Genomic DNA, 15,878 nt, shown 5'->3' with positions numbered 1-15,878 from the left:
CAAACGATCCAATGACAAATCTCTAATCATTACTTAAATAAACCCAGTAACAAGTTTCAGATAAATAAAAATGTTTCTATTTTACTTCTTTCTCCCTAAAGAGGAGAGACGAAGTATCTTACTCCGTTTTGTACATCCCTTCTCAAAACTTCCAACAGAAAAATTGTCTTTCTTGCCGACATGATTCATTCTCAAGTTGACGTCTTATAAATAGAACCACGCACCAGGAACCGGACATCACAACTATAAAGCTCGTTGAAGAGTTCAAACTCCCTAGGGATTTGGAGGTAGTGTATAAGGTTATACTCTTGAGCATAAATCTCCATAACCTTCAAACACCTAAAAGATTCCAAGAAAGGCTTTATCATCTCTAACTCTCTCTTTGTTCCTTGAAAACTCTTAATCTGCAGCTTCTTCGCCGGACAAGATATGAGGGAACGCCCTTTGTTCTCCCCGGGAACGCAGTCACAAGCATCCCCACATTTATCCGTCACATAGTGTACGAGACCCTGAAAGCGCAGAAGGGAAACAATAAGGGAAGGGGCTTCAACCTAAATTAAGAATGATCTCTTACTTTCTTAACATTTTAACAAATGAGCTAGCTGCGTTTATACCTCAAGGACTAGTGTTTCTAAAAGTGGACAATTCCTTAAGAGAGCCGGCATTGCTTGCCATCCTTGGTTCTTGTAACTGCTAATACGTAACAATTTGAGGTTGTTGAACACTGGTATTGATTCACAGCATAGAGAAAGTACCTGAAACAAGGCAAGCCAAACTCAACATTACACAAGTGCAATACACTTGTTTCAAAATCTCAAGCATTGATTTCCCTATTTGAAACCTAATTTACTTGAAACATCAAGATGACCGTACCTTTGACTGTGCATTAAAAAAAAAAAATGGGAAAGGTCATAGCATATGAAACTTATATCATTAATGAAGGCTAACATATATTTGGATCTAATAATATAATGCTTCAGAATCTCGTAGGGGATGTTTTGGTTTTGATTGAGACCAGTGGAAACAAAATATTATATTAAAATAAGAAAAAAACAAATATACACTAACCTCGAGAGTATGGCAAGATAAGTAGAGTTTCTGAACATGTCTTAAGCCACTCAAGAGCTTCCACACATTTCGAAAACGGAGAAGAACATCATCCTGATCGTCCTTTTGCGCTCTTGCTTGCCTATACTGGTCTTCAGTTAAGCGAAGGTTGAGTAGAGCCTCAACTACATTGGTCAAGTTAACTTTTGGATAATCCTCTGCAACATTATCACAATAGTCAAAGTAAACCAGACGTGATGTATCAAAAGAAATGCTCTTCAGACTCAACATCTCCTCTCCAAAACCGTATGAATTGATCGTTAGCTTCCTTAGGGTTTCACTTGACACGTATTCATCACACACGATCCATTCAGTAGCATCAATGGATAATTCTTCAAGCACAGGGAAAGAACGAAGAAACATCTCCATCTTGCCACAACTAATAAAAGCCAGTTTTAAAACTAGCGTTTTAAGCAGTGGTAAGAAAGTATCTTCACGGCCAGTGCACCGCTCAAGATACAAGTAATCATCACTTCTTACTTTCAGCTCAACTAGTGTCCCACTGTGGAAGATATTTGGAGGCAAAAAATATTTCATATCTATATTGATGGCAAGATCAAGGTCCGAAACACCACGGTGCAGCACATTACTTATCCAGCTATTCACACGACATGGATCAACACGTTGACACTTGAGGGAATCTCTTAATGGGAGAATCACCCTGCAATGCAATCACTCTATCCACAAAATCTATGAAGCTCGACATGCAATTAGAATATCGAATCACAGTGTCATCGATGTCAAGATTAGGAACAAGTGCAAACAGATTGTACCACCTCTTTGAGAGAAGAGATGTTGAAGCAGCCTCCTTGGTCGTAAGGAAGGACAAGATATGACAAACAAGCTCGTCAGGTAGATTGCTGAGAAAATCCATCTTCTATCTATCTGCTGCAGGAATAACAGGTGTATGTACATTAATTATATATACTTCACAAAACCCTTAAGCCACAGTTAATTAATTGACAACAAAAACACGTCTAAAGGCCAGTCTAGAGAATACAAATCAACAGAAGCAGAAAGGTATGAGTTAACTCACTGAGGCCAAGCCGTCCCAGACCAAACTTTCGACTCTCTAAGGGAAGGGAATATTAGAATAGGAGTTCTATATATATATATATAGAAAAAAAAACAGTATAGAACTCAAGATTGATAAGAATAACTCTCTTATTAGCTTTTAGAAAAATCTATCAAAAACTAAATCTCTCAATCACTCACAAAAGTTTCTAAGTTATGCCACAACCTTTAAGCATCTCCTTATATAGAAAAACTATACAACACATATTTTCCTTTTCCCTTTAGAATAACTTCTTATTCAATCAATTTCCTATTCTTATATTTCGAAAACTCCTAAATATAATCTCTAGTCCTAATTTCCATACACCTCCTTTTTTCCCTTTTTCCCCGGTTAATGTTTTTTTGTTTAGGCAAAGTTAAATATTCTTCGAATAATTCTGATAACCAACTAATTAAAACGAAAATGAATTTTCATGTTTACAACCCCCTTTTAAACAACGTATTTTCTGCCTGATCACCACCTGAAACAAATCGGAGAATTAAAGAACCATGTTACTTTTGGTATACAAAAACTACTTACTCTTTATCCTACACCACATACTCATTAATTTCATTTCTAACACTTTCAGCTATAGTACTTTTATCGAACACTTGGTGAGCATAGAACACGAGCTAAGAAGAACGCCACAAAAAAAAATCTCCAGAGATCAAATACCTTAGGAATCACAGGATCCTGATTAGCGACGCCTAATTCACCGTTTGGTTTCGGAATAGCGACGTAGGCGACCATGAGGAAATTTTTAGCACCACCGGAAGTACGAGTTCCCAGTATAAGCTTGTGGACGTCCAAGTTAGGGTCCGCCGCGTAAGGATACGGAGTAGATGATGGAACCCAATTGACGGTGGGAGATGGCCCTTCGAGTGGGTGAGAGATCAAAAGATCGTAGAGAAATGGTGTGTTCTTCTTCCACACAGAGAAATCTTCCTCCACTTGATCCATTCCCGTCTCCTCTTTGCCTTCATCCGCCATTATCTCTCTCGCCTCTCAGTCTACTTCTCGCTGATCTCTGTCCTCGATCTCGCTGATCTGACGATTTTGTCCTTTTTTTATTTTTAGATTTAATTAAATAAAAAATTAAAAAAAGACAAAATCGTCAGATCATATTACATTAAACTTGTAAGGGGTATATAGATTAAGAAGGGAGATAAGAGATGTTTTACATCCAGAAGGAGTTTTGAGATGTTTTCTCTCATTTTGTTCTCTTCAAATCTTTTTGTAACCAAACCGGCTTAAACCGGAAAAGCAGCCATGTTCATTAAGCTCAAGCTCTTCTTCGTCTTCCTTCTCTGTCAAATTCTGAGATCTTCTTCTCAAAACTTCATCTACAATGGCTTTCATCCTCCATTAACAGACATCTCACTCCAAGGTCTCGCCACTGTCACACCCAACGGTCTCTTGAAACTAACCAACACATCGGTTCAAAAAACCGGTCACGCCTTCTATACCGAAAAGATCCGGTTCAAAGATTCCCAAAACGGCAACGTTTCATCGTCCTTCTCCACAACCTTCGTCTTCGCGATACACTCTCAGATCCCAACGCTAAGCGGCCATGGGATCGCCTTCGTCGTAGCTCCGACGCTAGGTCTTCCTTCCGCGCTTCCTAGTCAATACATCGGTCTCTTCAACATCTCCAACAATGGCAACGACACGAATCACATCTTCGCCGTCGAGTTCGATACTATCCAGAGCAACGAGTTCGGAGATCCAAACGATAACCACGTCGGGATCGATCTCAACGGTTTGCGATCGGCGAATTACTCGACGGCTGGGTACTGGGATGGTCACGACGAGTTTCGGAATCTGAGTTTGATTAGTCGTAAACGGATCCAGGTTTGGATCGATTACGATCATCTTACTCATCGAATCGATGTCACCATGGCTCCGTTCGATTCCCATAAACCTAAGAGACCTCTTGTTTCGTATGTGAGAGATCTCTCTTCGATTCTTCTTGAAGAGATGTATGTAGGTTTCTCATCAGCGACTGGTTCAGTTCTCTCGGAGCATTTCGTACTCGGATGGAGTTTCTCGTTAAACGGAGAAGCTCCGATGCTTTCGCTTTCGAAACTCCCGAAGCTTCCTCGATTCGAGCCGAAACGAATCTCAGAGTTTTACAAAATCGGTATGCCTTTGATTTCACTATCTCTGATCTTCTCCATCATCTTCCTCGCGTTCTATATCGTGAGGAGGAGGAAGAAGTACGAGGAAGAGCTTGATGATTGGGAAACGGAGTTTGGGAAGAACAGATTCAGATTCAAGGACCTGTATCACGCAACGAAAGGGTTTAAGGAGAAGGATCTTCTCGGATCCGGTGGATTCGGGAGAGTTTACAGAGGGATTTTGCCTACGACGAAGCTTGAAGTAGCTGTGAAGAGAGTCTCACATGATTCAAAACAAGGTATGAAAGAGTTTGTGGCGGAGATTGTGAGTATTGGTCGGATGAGTCACCGGAATTTAGTTCCTCTTTTGGGTTATTGTCGCCGGAGAGGAGAGCTTCTTCTGGTTTACGATTACATGCCTAACGGGAGCTTAGACAAGTACCTTTACAACAATCCTGAGGTAACGTTAGATTGGAAACAAAGATCTAAGATTATCAAAGGAGTTGCTTCAGGATTGTTTTATCTCCATGAGGAATGGGAACAAGTTGTGATTCACCGTGACGTGAAAGCTAGCAATGTTTTGTTAGATGCTGATTTCAACGGTAGACTCGGCGATTTCGGGTTGGCTCGGTTGTATGATCACGGATCAGATCCTCAGACGACTCACGTTGTTGGAACGTTGGGTTACTTAGCACCTGAACATTCCAGGACTGGACGTGCCACGACCGCGACTGATGTATATGCGTTTGGTGCGTTTCTTCTAGAAGTTGTTTCAGGTAGACGTCCCATTGAGTTCCATAGCCAAAGCGACGATGATACGTTCTTGCTTGTGGAATGGGTTTTCAGTTTGTGGTTGAGAGGAAACATAATGGAAGCGAAAGATCCGAAACTCGGGTCGTCTAGTAATGATCTTGAAGAGGTTGAAATGGTTTTGAAACTTGGACTGTTGTGTTCGCATTCAGATCCTCGGGCTAGACCGAGTATGAGGCAAGTGTTACAGTATCTAAGAGGAGACATGGCTTTGCCGGATTTAACTCCCTTGGATTTGTCGGCTGGGAGCATGANTTATTGTCGCCGGAGAGGAGAGCTTCTTCTGGTTTACGATTACATGCCTAACGGGAGCTTAGACAAGTACCTTTACAACAATCCTGAGGTAACGTTAGATTGGAAACAAAGATCTAAGATTATCAAAGGAGTTGCTTCAGGATTGTTTTATCTCCATGAGGAATGGGAACAAGTTGTGATTCACCGTGACGTGAAAGCTAGCAATGTTTTGTTAGATGCTGATTTCAACGGTAGACTCGGCGATTTCGGGTTGGCTCGGTTGTATGATCACGGATCAGATCCTCAGACGACTCACGTTGTTGGAACGTTGGGTTACTTAGCACCTGAACATTCCAGGACTGGACGTGCCACGACCGCGACTGATGTATATGCGTTTGGTGCGTTTCTTCTAGAAGTTGTTTCAGGTAGACGTCCCATTGAGTTCCATAGCCAAAGCGACGATGATACGTTCTTGCTTGTGGAATGGGTTTTCAGTTTGTGGTTGAGAGGAAACATAATGGAAGCGAAAGATCCGAAACTCGGGTCGTCTAGTAATGATCTTGAAGAGGTTGAAATGGTTTTGAAACTTGGACTGTTGTGTTCGCATTCAGATCCTCGGGCTAGACCGAGTATGAGGCAAGTGTTACAGTATCTAAGAGGAGACATGGCTTTGCCGGATTTAACTCCCTTGGATTTGTCGGCTGGGAGCATGATGAATTTGGGAGGCCGAGACGGTTTTAGCGGTATTGCGATGACGGATTTTTCCTCAGTGTTTAAAGGGTTTACAGGCGGATCTTCCATCGCTGACTCTCAACTCTCTGGTGGGAGGTGATGATTGATGCTCCAACTCTAGCAACGTTTAATGTTATAGCTTTTTTAAAAAGGTTTACTAATGCGGATCATGTACATACATTTTTGCCTTTGTATGGAGATATATAATTGAATTTTTGTAAGAATTTATAAAATATTAAGATTATGATTGCGATATTGAGTCACTTTCAAGAACAATACCACAAGTCTGATTCACGACTTGACACAATAACGGAACATTATGATATTGGCAAGACGTAGACCTTAGATTGTCTATGTGCTTGTTGCTCAAATTTCTAAACCAATGCTGTATTGTTGATATATGCAAAATCCAATAGATTGGTTCTTTCTATATGCCATAGCAACGAGATCACGGTGCAGGGCCAAGCAGAAGTACTGGAACCGGTGGTTCACTCGTTTCATCATCTCGTCTTGCAGCCCAAGCCCTAAGAGGAGGTTCAAAGCGGTCCCTAACCACATCAGGAGCCAGCTCATCATCAGACGGGAGGTAAACCAGCCCTCTCTCTCTTAGATGGGACGGTTCATCATAACACACTGTCCAAAGACTATCCACTAGCTGTCTTTCTTCTCTAGCTGCACAAAGATCTTCGTCCGACATCACAATGATTCTTCTTGTTCTCTCCTCAAGAAGCTGTCTTAGATTCACATCCGCTCTGTCAAGGTTTCTCTCAGATTCTTCACGGGCAAGCTCTAGGAGACCACGAAGGGAAAATTCCCGGACTTCTAAGTCTTGGTTGGATGCTAGGTGGATCATTATGCGAGGGAATCCAAGATCTCTAACGATTTTACAGTCTGAGTTGCTTTCTTGGAGAAGATAGTGAATCAAGTTCAAGGCTTTTCTGAAACGTAAAGAATATATTGGTTACTAAAACAGAACCAAGACCCGGATCAAACATTCATCTATCTAATGTTATGTATATGCATGAGACGTTTTTAACCTTTGGAATCTAACGGTATCAGAAACCAAAGCGTCTCGCAAGCCAGCGTAGCCATTTGCCAGGCGGAATACTGTAATCCCGGGTTGGTTGTTACGGATAAGAGCTTCAATGTAGAAAGCAAGAAAACACTGTCAAACTTTTGGGTTCTCAAAGCAAACTTTGCTAGAAAAAAGTAACTCTTACAGGATATAGCACCGAGCGCCTTGGTCCGAACTCTAATGTCGGGATCAGCAACAAAGTTTGTTAATAATGGCTCTAACCCATTTGCTTCCATAACAAGTTGCTGGCTTCTTGGATTGTTTTGGACAACAGTGGTCAAAACATCGGCCGACTTTGCTCGAATCTTCGCATTAGAGTTCTTGAGATAACTAAGGAGAGGGACCAAACCTCCAATGGAGTGAAGATCTGAAATATTAATGATCCAAAATATCTGTAAAATTTTTTACCATTCACAAAACGTATTAAAAACCAAAAAAAAAACAAGTTATGTGAAATTAAACCATTGGCCAAATCGATCGACTCAACGTGTTCCTGAAGCTCATCCAACATTCCTGTCCAAATAAAATTATCAATAAGACCAGTCCTTTTACATATTAAACGAATAATGCGCTATTGGAACGAAGTAAAGAACCTTCAAGATCATCAGGCGTAACGCCTTGGGCCTCCAAGACTTGTTCAGGCGTTTTCATGATTTGAGATATAACTTTCATACGAGAGATTGAATCGATTGTATGTGCTTGCATAGCTTCCATAAACCATTGTCGATCTTGCTCACTAACCATAACACATTTCTCAAATCAAAATTCGGAAAAAAGTTCATCATCTCAGAATAAAGATTATATTCCAATAATTAAAGAACCTATTATCAGCAAACTAGCACGAAACGAAAGGGTTGATCAAAGATAATAACAAGCTTGAAACAAGACAAAGGGATAATGTAACATACGATCAAGAAAAAATGATAATACAGATCAAAGGACCTTATGGGGCGAGAAGAGGAAGATCCATCGGAATGGGAGAGGCTCCAATTGAGCAATCCGTCCCAGTTAGGTCCATTGTTCGCCATTTACGCTTCTTGAAAGAAAATGAAAAGCAGAAACGAAACGCAAAATCGTGTAAGAGGGAGAATGAGAATGATTAGTTTTATTACAGGAACAGAGGAGATATTTTTGTGTGCCCCGTAAAGTATGGAATAGACAAAAACACGTGGCCAAGTTGCACTAGTCAGTTTATCGGCTAAGGACCTAAAAGGTGAAAGAGTGAGAGGGACCACGTGGAGATCAAACCGACGACGTCTTGCATGTATTGGATCGCATAAGGTGTGGCCCAAAAATATGGATACGAGCTTTAATAGTAGATGAGCTTGACGAGAGCCAATAGACTATAGCGAACGTTTACAACCAATCATCAAAATGTATACGCCAAAATTAGTAGTTAGATTAATCACTATCAGAGGGTTTTTTTAAAGAACTCAATAGACACAGAACTCAAAAACATTGAATAGAAATGTTACCAAGTGTTGAAGAACAACATTACATACACTCGATAAATTATCTTCCGTAACTTCGAACCTACACCATCCGATCCGGGGTTTAAATGTTCCCACCAGGACTAGGAGTAACTAAAATTATATCCTAGATTATCTACTTATTTTAAGTACTGAAAAGGACAATCTTCTGTGTTATTTAATCAAAATCCTAAACTTAAATAGTTCTAAATCGAATCTATTTTTTTTTTTTAAGTTCTAAATCGAATCTAGTTAATTTCATCCGGTCCGATCAGACCAGAAAGCATGAGCAGCTAAAACTCTATCAAGAAGGTCTTGAGGCACAGGTTCGCCTCTCCTTTGCCTTGCTGATATCTTTGCCGTGTGAACCAACGTTTTCCATTTATCCTGTTTTAGGTTAAATCTGCTTATTTTGTTAACAATAAATATCTGATTTTATAAATATAGCCTTATTTTAGACGTTATTTCTAAAAGATACCTTGAGGTCAACGTAAGTTCGATGATTTGCATGGTCAAATGCATGAGATTTAATGTCGCGCCACCTGATAAGAATCAATGTAGATTGAAGACAATTCAATAATGTAACAAACCAGATTATTACAGTTTAAATTAAAAATTAACTACCCGAAATTTTAGCAAAAAAAAATAAAAGAAATTACCTTCCGGTGCCGAGCCTCTCTACGGCCTGAACCAAAGCTTCTACTTCTGAGACAGTGAATGGCCGTCTGATTCTCCGTTGAACCATCTCTGGCTGCGAGGCCGGCTTCATGCGCACCGGTTTAGCTGCCACTGCCTCGGTGCTATCCACGGATCCTAGAACCCTATTTTGTGACCGCAGTTCGATAAAAAAAAACGGTATGGCTAAATGCTAATAACGTAAATTTTGGTAAAGAGTATTTAAAATTACACAATTGTGTACCTAAGTCGTCGTGTTGCCGGGGAAACAGTGGTTAACGTTGTTACTGATGTTGTTTCTGATTTATGCGGTTCTAGCATGAATCCCAAAGAACTGAGGTTGTCGTCAGCATCCTGAGGGATCCCAATCTGACGAAGCGTTTTGGAGTCATCATCGATGGTTTTACCTCGAATAAGCACTCCAATGTTTAAACCATCCTTAAGAATCCGTGTTACCGCCTCCAATACCGCTAGTTTCAGTGACCCAACCGTGGCTGATTCGGGAACGTCCACCAATAGCTCCGAGATTTTCAACGATTTAATACCAAATTTAACTGAAAACATGATACGATTGAATGTTATATAAATAGCAATTGTTTTTATATATTATATAGTTCTGATCTCAAATAGATATATGCATACACGGAGCTTCATGTGTGTCAGATCGATGATTTTGGTAAAACAACTTTCTTTTCTTCAAAGGATACATATCCTGCGATTCTTGGCTACTACACGAACCTCTCTCCTTCATGTTACACATCTTTCTTTTACCGTCTACATATAAATCCAAAAAAAGACCAAAACAAATTTGTATGTTAAAATATTTTGTTATTTATATATAGACAAGTAAAGTTAGAGAGTGACTTGATGTTACCTATCTTGGAACTTGAATCGAAGTTTTCTTCTTGTGTAATTGGAGAGCTAGACATGGAAGGACCTAGAGCTAACCAGTCCTTAGACAATAACACCTTACTAGAAATTTTCTCCAGATCAGGTTGAGGCTTAACCTCAACTTCCATTGTCTCCAATAAGTTATTGACGACGACATCATCCTTTGTCTCGTTTGTTTCGTGGGCCAACGAGCCGATAGCATTCTTGCACTCACCTGAGAGTTCTCCGGCCACTTGGGCTAAAACCTCAAACTCGAATCTATGTTTTCTCAAAGGTTTCAGCCTGCGTCCCTGGAGAAAAAAAAAAGATATGCGATCGAGTGAGCCAAATGTATGTAATGTAACTCTTGGACGAAGAAATCTTGTTCGAATGTAATATGCGCACTCTGGGTGATCTATACGCCCTAGGAACCACAGGAAGTTGGTAGGCATCGACACCACAGTCCATCATGTTCCTTGCAACACACACAACTGCAAATTGCTTCCGTTAATCCTCAACCTACGCAATTTTTTGTTTATCATATCCAAAAATCATATCCTAGAACACAAAAAATTGATGAGGATAAACTGAACACAAAAAACTGGTTACAAATTAAATCTCCCTTAAAAATTCACAAACCTTATGATTGTGTTGTCGTTTCTCTAGAATGAAATTTGATTTTGTGTGAGAAATAAAAGTGAGATTTATGTTAGAATTTGTTTGTGGGAAAGAAAATATATAGAATGCTATGAGCCGTAAAACATCCGCCTTTAAAGTTGGGTTTGGGTCTGAACAAAAAACCCCATGAAACCACAAAAAAAATCTTTACAAAATGAAAACTTCAATGTTTCAGAAAATTTCGAACTCAATTTTAACAACACCTGTCAACATCTGAATAGTCTGAAACTATCAGTAAATTAAAAACGTTTTCTCTAAAGACATGTTTATTTTTTTGTGGGGTTAAAAACTAACCAACGGTTTTTTTTAGCTTTAGCCCTAAAACCCTCCCCCGAACACTTTGGACCAGTTCTTCCGTTCTTCTCATTACTTCTTAACATCAATCTTAGTTTTGACACGTGGATGACTCTCCATTTTAATTGGATAAATCTCTTCTCATTCACTAATATTTTCTTGTTGTAGAGGAAAACTCTGTGGTTTCCATTTTTGTTGGATAGATCTCCTCATTCACTAGTATTTGTTTCAATCCACAACATCCAAGTTAGTTCTTTGGAATTAATCTTTGAAAAGTAATAAAATTATCTGAACCATTTCACACGAAATGATAAAGAGTTAAAAATTATATAGATCATGTTTAGACAAATAGAGTTTACATATTGAGAAGAGAAAATATTGTTTTATTAATAATCATCAATCGTTGAACAACATTGGTTTTAGGTTTTTTTGTTTGTGTCTCTCCTCCCTTTGTTTTAAATGTGAGCGACTTCCTCGTATATATTTTGTTACTCTTACTACAAAGTCGAAAAGATTGAGAAGAACCAGTCTTGTTAGTTGTTACCGGCAATGGTCAACGATTTCGAATGCAAGCAAGGAAGTCAACCATAGAAATATAGAATCCTTAAATTAATCATTCTTTAGAAAGCTTCAACTTAAGCACTTTCATAAATTATTTATATTATGACTTGATTGATACAGTATTAAAGAAACACCAATTTTCTAACTTTGTAACTTTGACACCCATTATAATATTTAATAATGAAAGAACAGGAAATCATCAAATCAAACGATTGATAATTATGGGCTGGGATTCTTTTTAATAACCAAGCCAGATTCCAAATGGTATATTACATAAACATAGATAGAGAGAAAAAGTCTGCGACTTTCGAAAATTAAATAAACTTTTCCATCAAATAAAATGAAAGATATGTCTATATATCATCAATAAAAAGCACGACTAAGACCGTCGAAGTCAAAGTTTGATGATTACGTACCAATGGAACAAGTAGACCAGTCAATCACTCGTGGTTCCGAAGATGAATACATTAAGCAAAAGACTATATATTATTCTCGATTTTTTTTTCTATTCTGTTTAGAACTAGTTGTATTTAGGGTAACATATATATTTTTTTCCATCACTAAATTTCATATTTTAATTAAAATTATTGGTTATCAAATTTTTTATATTAACATAATTGAACGGACCGAACTGAATCGGTTCTAATCTGCTTGTTCCAGTTTTTTTACCCATTAGACAAATGTAGTTTATATAAGTGTTCCAAAATAAAAAAAGTCCAAATGCATTGCGGTTCAATTTGTTTTGAACCACATTTGCACCGTCATCATTTTGAGGCTATCTCACCCTTGTCTAACTGTGTGTGAGGGTTAACAGAAATTATTTTTAAATCTGTCACAGATGTTTCAGTGGTTTCTCGGGATCTTTAGACAGGATAAGTATCAGTTGATGGATAAGTCTAAGAAAAGACTTCAAACTACCATAAACAATTTTAAGGAAAAACAGTGCCAGTGTGGGAACAAGATCGACGAGGCCAACGAAGTCTTAACAAGTGTCACTAACCCATCAAGTTTATCTTCTCTTCTTAACTATCTGTTTTAATATGTTATATTCTCAACTATCTGTTTTAATACTATTTAAACCCATTTAGATTTGAAACTCATTTAACCAAATCTAGACCAGTTAATTACAACGGGTTAGGAGCGGTTGAACCACTGATCATTCATGATTCCGAAAATGAATAGACTAAGCAAAAAGACTAATATTATTCTAGATTTTTTTTTTCTATTCTGTTTAGAACTGTTTTTATTTAGGGTAATATATATATATATATATATATATATCTTTTCTATCACTAAATTTCATATTTTATTAAAATTATTAGTTATAAAAATATTCAATTAGAATTAAAAATATTTACGATAACATTATATATCTTGTCCCAATTTGTTACCCATTAGAGAAATGTAGTTTATTATATGGGTGTTTCAAAAAAAAGAAGTTCAAATGCATTGTGGTTCATTTGGTTTTGAACCGGTCATCAATGATTTAATTGGAAAAAGTGCAGAAAATTGTAACTATTTGTAAAGTTAGTTTTTTTTTTTTTGTCGTACACTGTTTGTTTTGTGACTTGTGTAATCCGTTTCATCCGATGTTAATATCCTTTTAAATCATTGCGTTTCGGAAACATATACGATTTGGAGTTTGAGTCAAATAATTATTTCCTTGTGAAAGCAGATTGTTTTTACTGGTAGGATTAGGGAACCGTCTGATGGATTCATAATTAGGTGAATACCGTTGACTTAAACTCTTTCTTTTTCTTGTTTTCAGACACAAACCCCAACGAAACTTTCCTTTATGTATAGATAGGAAGTTGCTCTCAAGCTGCCAAAGTCCAAACCCGATTTTATAAAAAAAAACCCCACAAACAGCAAACACACAAAAATCTAATTCCTCTCTACTACACAAACATCTCAAGTTCAATCACAAAGCTCGAATTTTTTTTTTTAGTTGTTTCCTTAAATGGGTGAGAAAGATTCAGAAACAGCTCCGATTTGGGGAAAAACTCGACAGAGAGAGAGCAACAACACACAACAACAATACCCAATGGATGTTGAATCTGCTTCTCTATCTGGGCAACAACATCGATCTCTGAATCGTAGTCGAAGTTCTTATGAAGAACGAGGAAGAGGAGTTAAAGAGTTTAGAAGCTGGTTAGCTTGGCTCATACCCTGTTTCGTTGTCGCTAACGTTGTCGTGTTCGTGATCACCATGTATGTCAACAACTGTCCCAAGAAATCTGGAGATTGTTTTGCTGATTTCTTGGGTCGCTTCTCGTTTCAGAACACTAGAGAGAATCCTCTTCTCGGTCCTTCCTCTCTAACGTATGTAAGCTTCTAATTTTCTAGGGTTCTTTTACTTACTCTGTTTCAAACAAAGGTCTGACCTTTACCGAGTTCAACTGAAGCATGAAACTATGAAATTTCCGAACTTTCTTATGAATTTGAGCAAAAAAAATTCCAAATTTTTACGATTTTGATTCGATAAGAAGTAGCTAATTGCTATTAGAGAATATGCAAGTTAGTAAATGAGACAGCGTTTCTATAATCCACACTTCCTTGGCTTCGTCCTGATGTTGAGATTTTTATTTTGGTTGGTTTTTTGACTTGGAACAGGTTACAAACAATGGGTGGGTTGGATGTAAAGAAAGTGGTTAAACAAGATGAAGGATGGCGTTTACTATCGTGCAACTGGTTACATGGAGGAGTTGTTCACTTACTCGTGAACATGTTGACTCTTTTGTTCATTGGTATACGTATGGAACGCGAATTCGGTTTTAGTAAGTACACCTACTCTGCTTGCATCTCTTGATTGATTTGTTTATCTCTCTTTTGAAGACCCCTTTTAATGGAATTTGTGTGTGTAACTTTTGTTTCCTTAGTACGGATTGGATTGCTTTATCTGATATCTGGATTTGGAGGAAGTATATTGTCAGCTCTTTTCCTCCGCTCAAACATCTCTGTTGGAGCATCTGGTGCTGTGTTTGGTTTACTTGGAGGAATGCTCTCTGAGATCTTTATTAACTGGACAATCTATTCTAACAAGGTTAACGATTTCTTAAGAAGCCTTTTCTTATTTATGATTTTCAAGATTGGAACTTTAGAATTTATGTTGTTTTTGCCAATGCTTGGTCTAGGTTGTGACGATTATAACTCTTGTATTGATTGTGGCGGTGAACTTGGGACTTGGTGTGCTCCCTGGAGTTGATAACTTTGCTCATATTGGAGGGTTTGCAACCGGGTTTCTACTTGGATTTGTGCTCTTAATCCGTCCCCATTATGGATGGATCAACCAAAGAAACGCTCCTGGAGCTAAACCCCACAGGTACAAAATGTATCAGGGCATATTTTGGACCATCTCTCTTCTCCTCTTGGTCGCTGGGTAAGTGTTACGTTTCTCTGTTATTCATCCTCCACGTTAATAGCTACAAATCAGTTTGTTTGTTTGTTTTCCCTATACTCTTAGTTCAAAAAGGCCTGCTGCAGATTGAGTATATGATGATCTTGTCTCTTTGATTGACAAGAAAAAGTTATGAACAATTACCAAACCAAGCTTCTTTTCTTGTCACAGGTTCATTGCTGGATTGATCTTTCTCTTCAACAATGTCGATGGAAACGAACATTGCTCATGGTGTCATTACCTTTCATGTGTTCCAACATCTAAATGGAGCTGTAACCGAGAACCAGCCTCTTGCACGGTATAAATCCTTAGTGCCTTTGTTTTCGTATCTCAGTTTCTACAACCTCGAATCGAATCCCTTTTTCAATGTCTCCTAATCACATATCTCTTTTCTTCTTATTTTTGTTTGCTGCAGACGACTCAATTAGGTAACCAATTCAGCATGACTTGTTTGAGAAATGGGAAATCAGCATCTTACATTTTGGCAAATCCCCCGGATTCACGGATTAATAGCTTATGTGTTCAGCTTTGCCGTTGATTTTTAGAATATATACAACACTCGTGTCTACACTCTGTATCTGCTTCTCCTTCTTATTTTTTCTTGCTTTATTGTGTATATTTTTATAGGAGCCTCCTTGTTGAATAAATAAGTACAGTGTTTTCTTGAATTATTTTATGTTTGAGTTCTCTGGTAAATTTTCAAGTAACCGTGCTTCAATATTATGGAAGAGACTTCGCAAGAAAAATTAAAATTTGTTCTTCAGTTCTGGTTGTAAAATCACAGTCTAGGACCAAGCTTCGATGT

The 15,878-nt window shown here is 38.2% G+C and overlaps 4 protein-coding genes and 1 pseudogene across 8 annotated transcripts; 2 read left to right on the top strand and 3 right to left on the bottom strand.

Annotated features, from left to right (window-relative positions):
- Positions 13 to 3,220, bottom strand: LOC104781238 (annotated as a pseudogene).
- On the top strand, positions 3,326 to 6,301 carry LOC104781239 (L-type lectin-domain containing receptor kinase IV.2-like). 4 transcript variants are annotated; one of them, XM_010505851.2, is made up of 2 exons: positions 3,326 to 4,681; positions 5,375 to 6,301. In XM_010505851.2, the coding sequence occupies exons 1-2, from the start codon at positions 3,431 to 3,433 to the stop codon at positions 6,152 to 6,154; spliced, it is 2,031 nt and encodes a 676-aa protein (XP_010504153.1). In that variant the 5' UTR covers positions 3,326 to 3,430; the 3' UTR covers positions 6,155 to 6,301. The 4 variants fall into 4 exon arrangements, with proteins under 4 accessions (XP_010504153.1, XP_019100317.1, XP_010504154.1 ...); XM_019244772.1 differs by having other exon boundaries at positions 3,326 to 4,738; positions 5,432 to 6,301; XM_010505852.2 differs by having other exon boundaries at positions 3,326 to 5,175; positions 5,875 to 6,301.
- Positions 6,288 to 8,248, bottom strand: LOC104781241 (hsp70-binding protein 1-like). Of its 2 annotated transcripts, none has more exons than XM_010505854.2 (6): positions 8,072 to 8,248; positions 7,723 to 7,865; positions 7,592 to 7,642; positions 7,275 to 7,496; positions 7,092 to 7,194; positions 6,288 to 6,992 (listed from the first exon to the last, which is right to left on the bottom strand). In XM_010505854.2, exons 1-6 carry the CDS (start codon positions 8,155 to 8,157, stop codon positions 6,503 to 6,505), a joined length of 1,095 nt encoding a protein of 364 aa, XP_010504156.1. In that variant the 5' UTR covers positions 8,158 to 8,248; the 3' UTR covers positions 6,288 to 6,502. The 2 variants fall into 2 exon arrangements, with proteins under 2 accessions (XP_010504156.1, XP_010504157.1); XM_010505855.1 differs by having other exon boundaries at positions 8,038 to 8,125.
- Positions 8,857 to 10,614, bottom strand: LOC104781237 (telomere repeat-binding protein 6-like). The gene is made up of 7 exons (XM_019244404.1): positions 10,549 to 10,614; positions 10,148 to 10,454; positions 9,913 to 10,047; positions 9,527 to 9,830; positions 9,258 to 9,437; positions 9,077 to 9,140; positions 8,857 to 8,985 (listed from the first exon to the last, which is right to left on the bottom strand). Exons 1-7 carry the CDS (start codon positions 10,612 to 10,614, stop codon positions 8,857 to 8,859), a joined length of 1,185 nt encoding a protein of 394 aa, XP_019099949.1.
- On the top strand, positions 13,445 to 15,741 carry LOC104781236 (RHOMBOID-like protein 4). Its single transcript, XM_010505847.2, has 6 exons — positions 13,445 to 13,998; positions 14,290 to 14,453; positions 14,556 to 14,719; positions 14,811 to 15,055; positions 15,245 to 15,371; positions 15,489 to 15,741. Exons 1-6 carry the CDS (start codon positions 13,637 to 13,639, stop codon positions 15,609 to 15,611), a joined length of 1,185 nt encoding a protein of 394 aa, XP_010504149.1. The 5' UTR covers positions 13,445 to 13,636; the 3' UTR covers positions 15,612 to 15,741.

The sequence above is a fragment of the Camelina sativa genome, chromosome 4 (genome assembly GCF_000633955.1).
Source record: "Camelina sativa cultivar DH55 chromosome 4, Cs, whole genome shotgun sequence".
NCBI lineage: Eukaryota > Viridiplantae > Streptophyta > Magnoliopsida > Brassicales > Brassicaceae > Camelina > Camelina sativa.
This window is presented reverse-complemented; position numbering and strand designations above follow the sequence as displayed.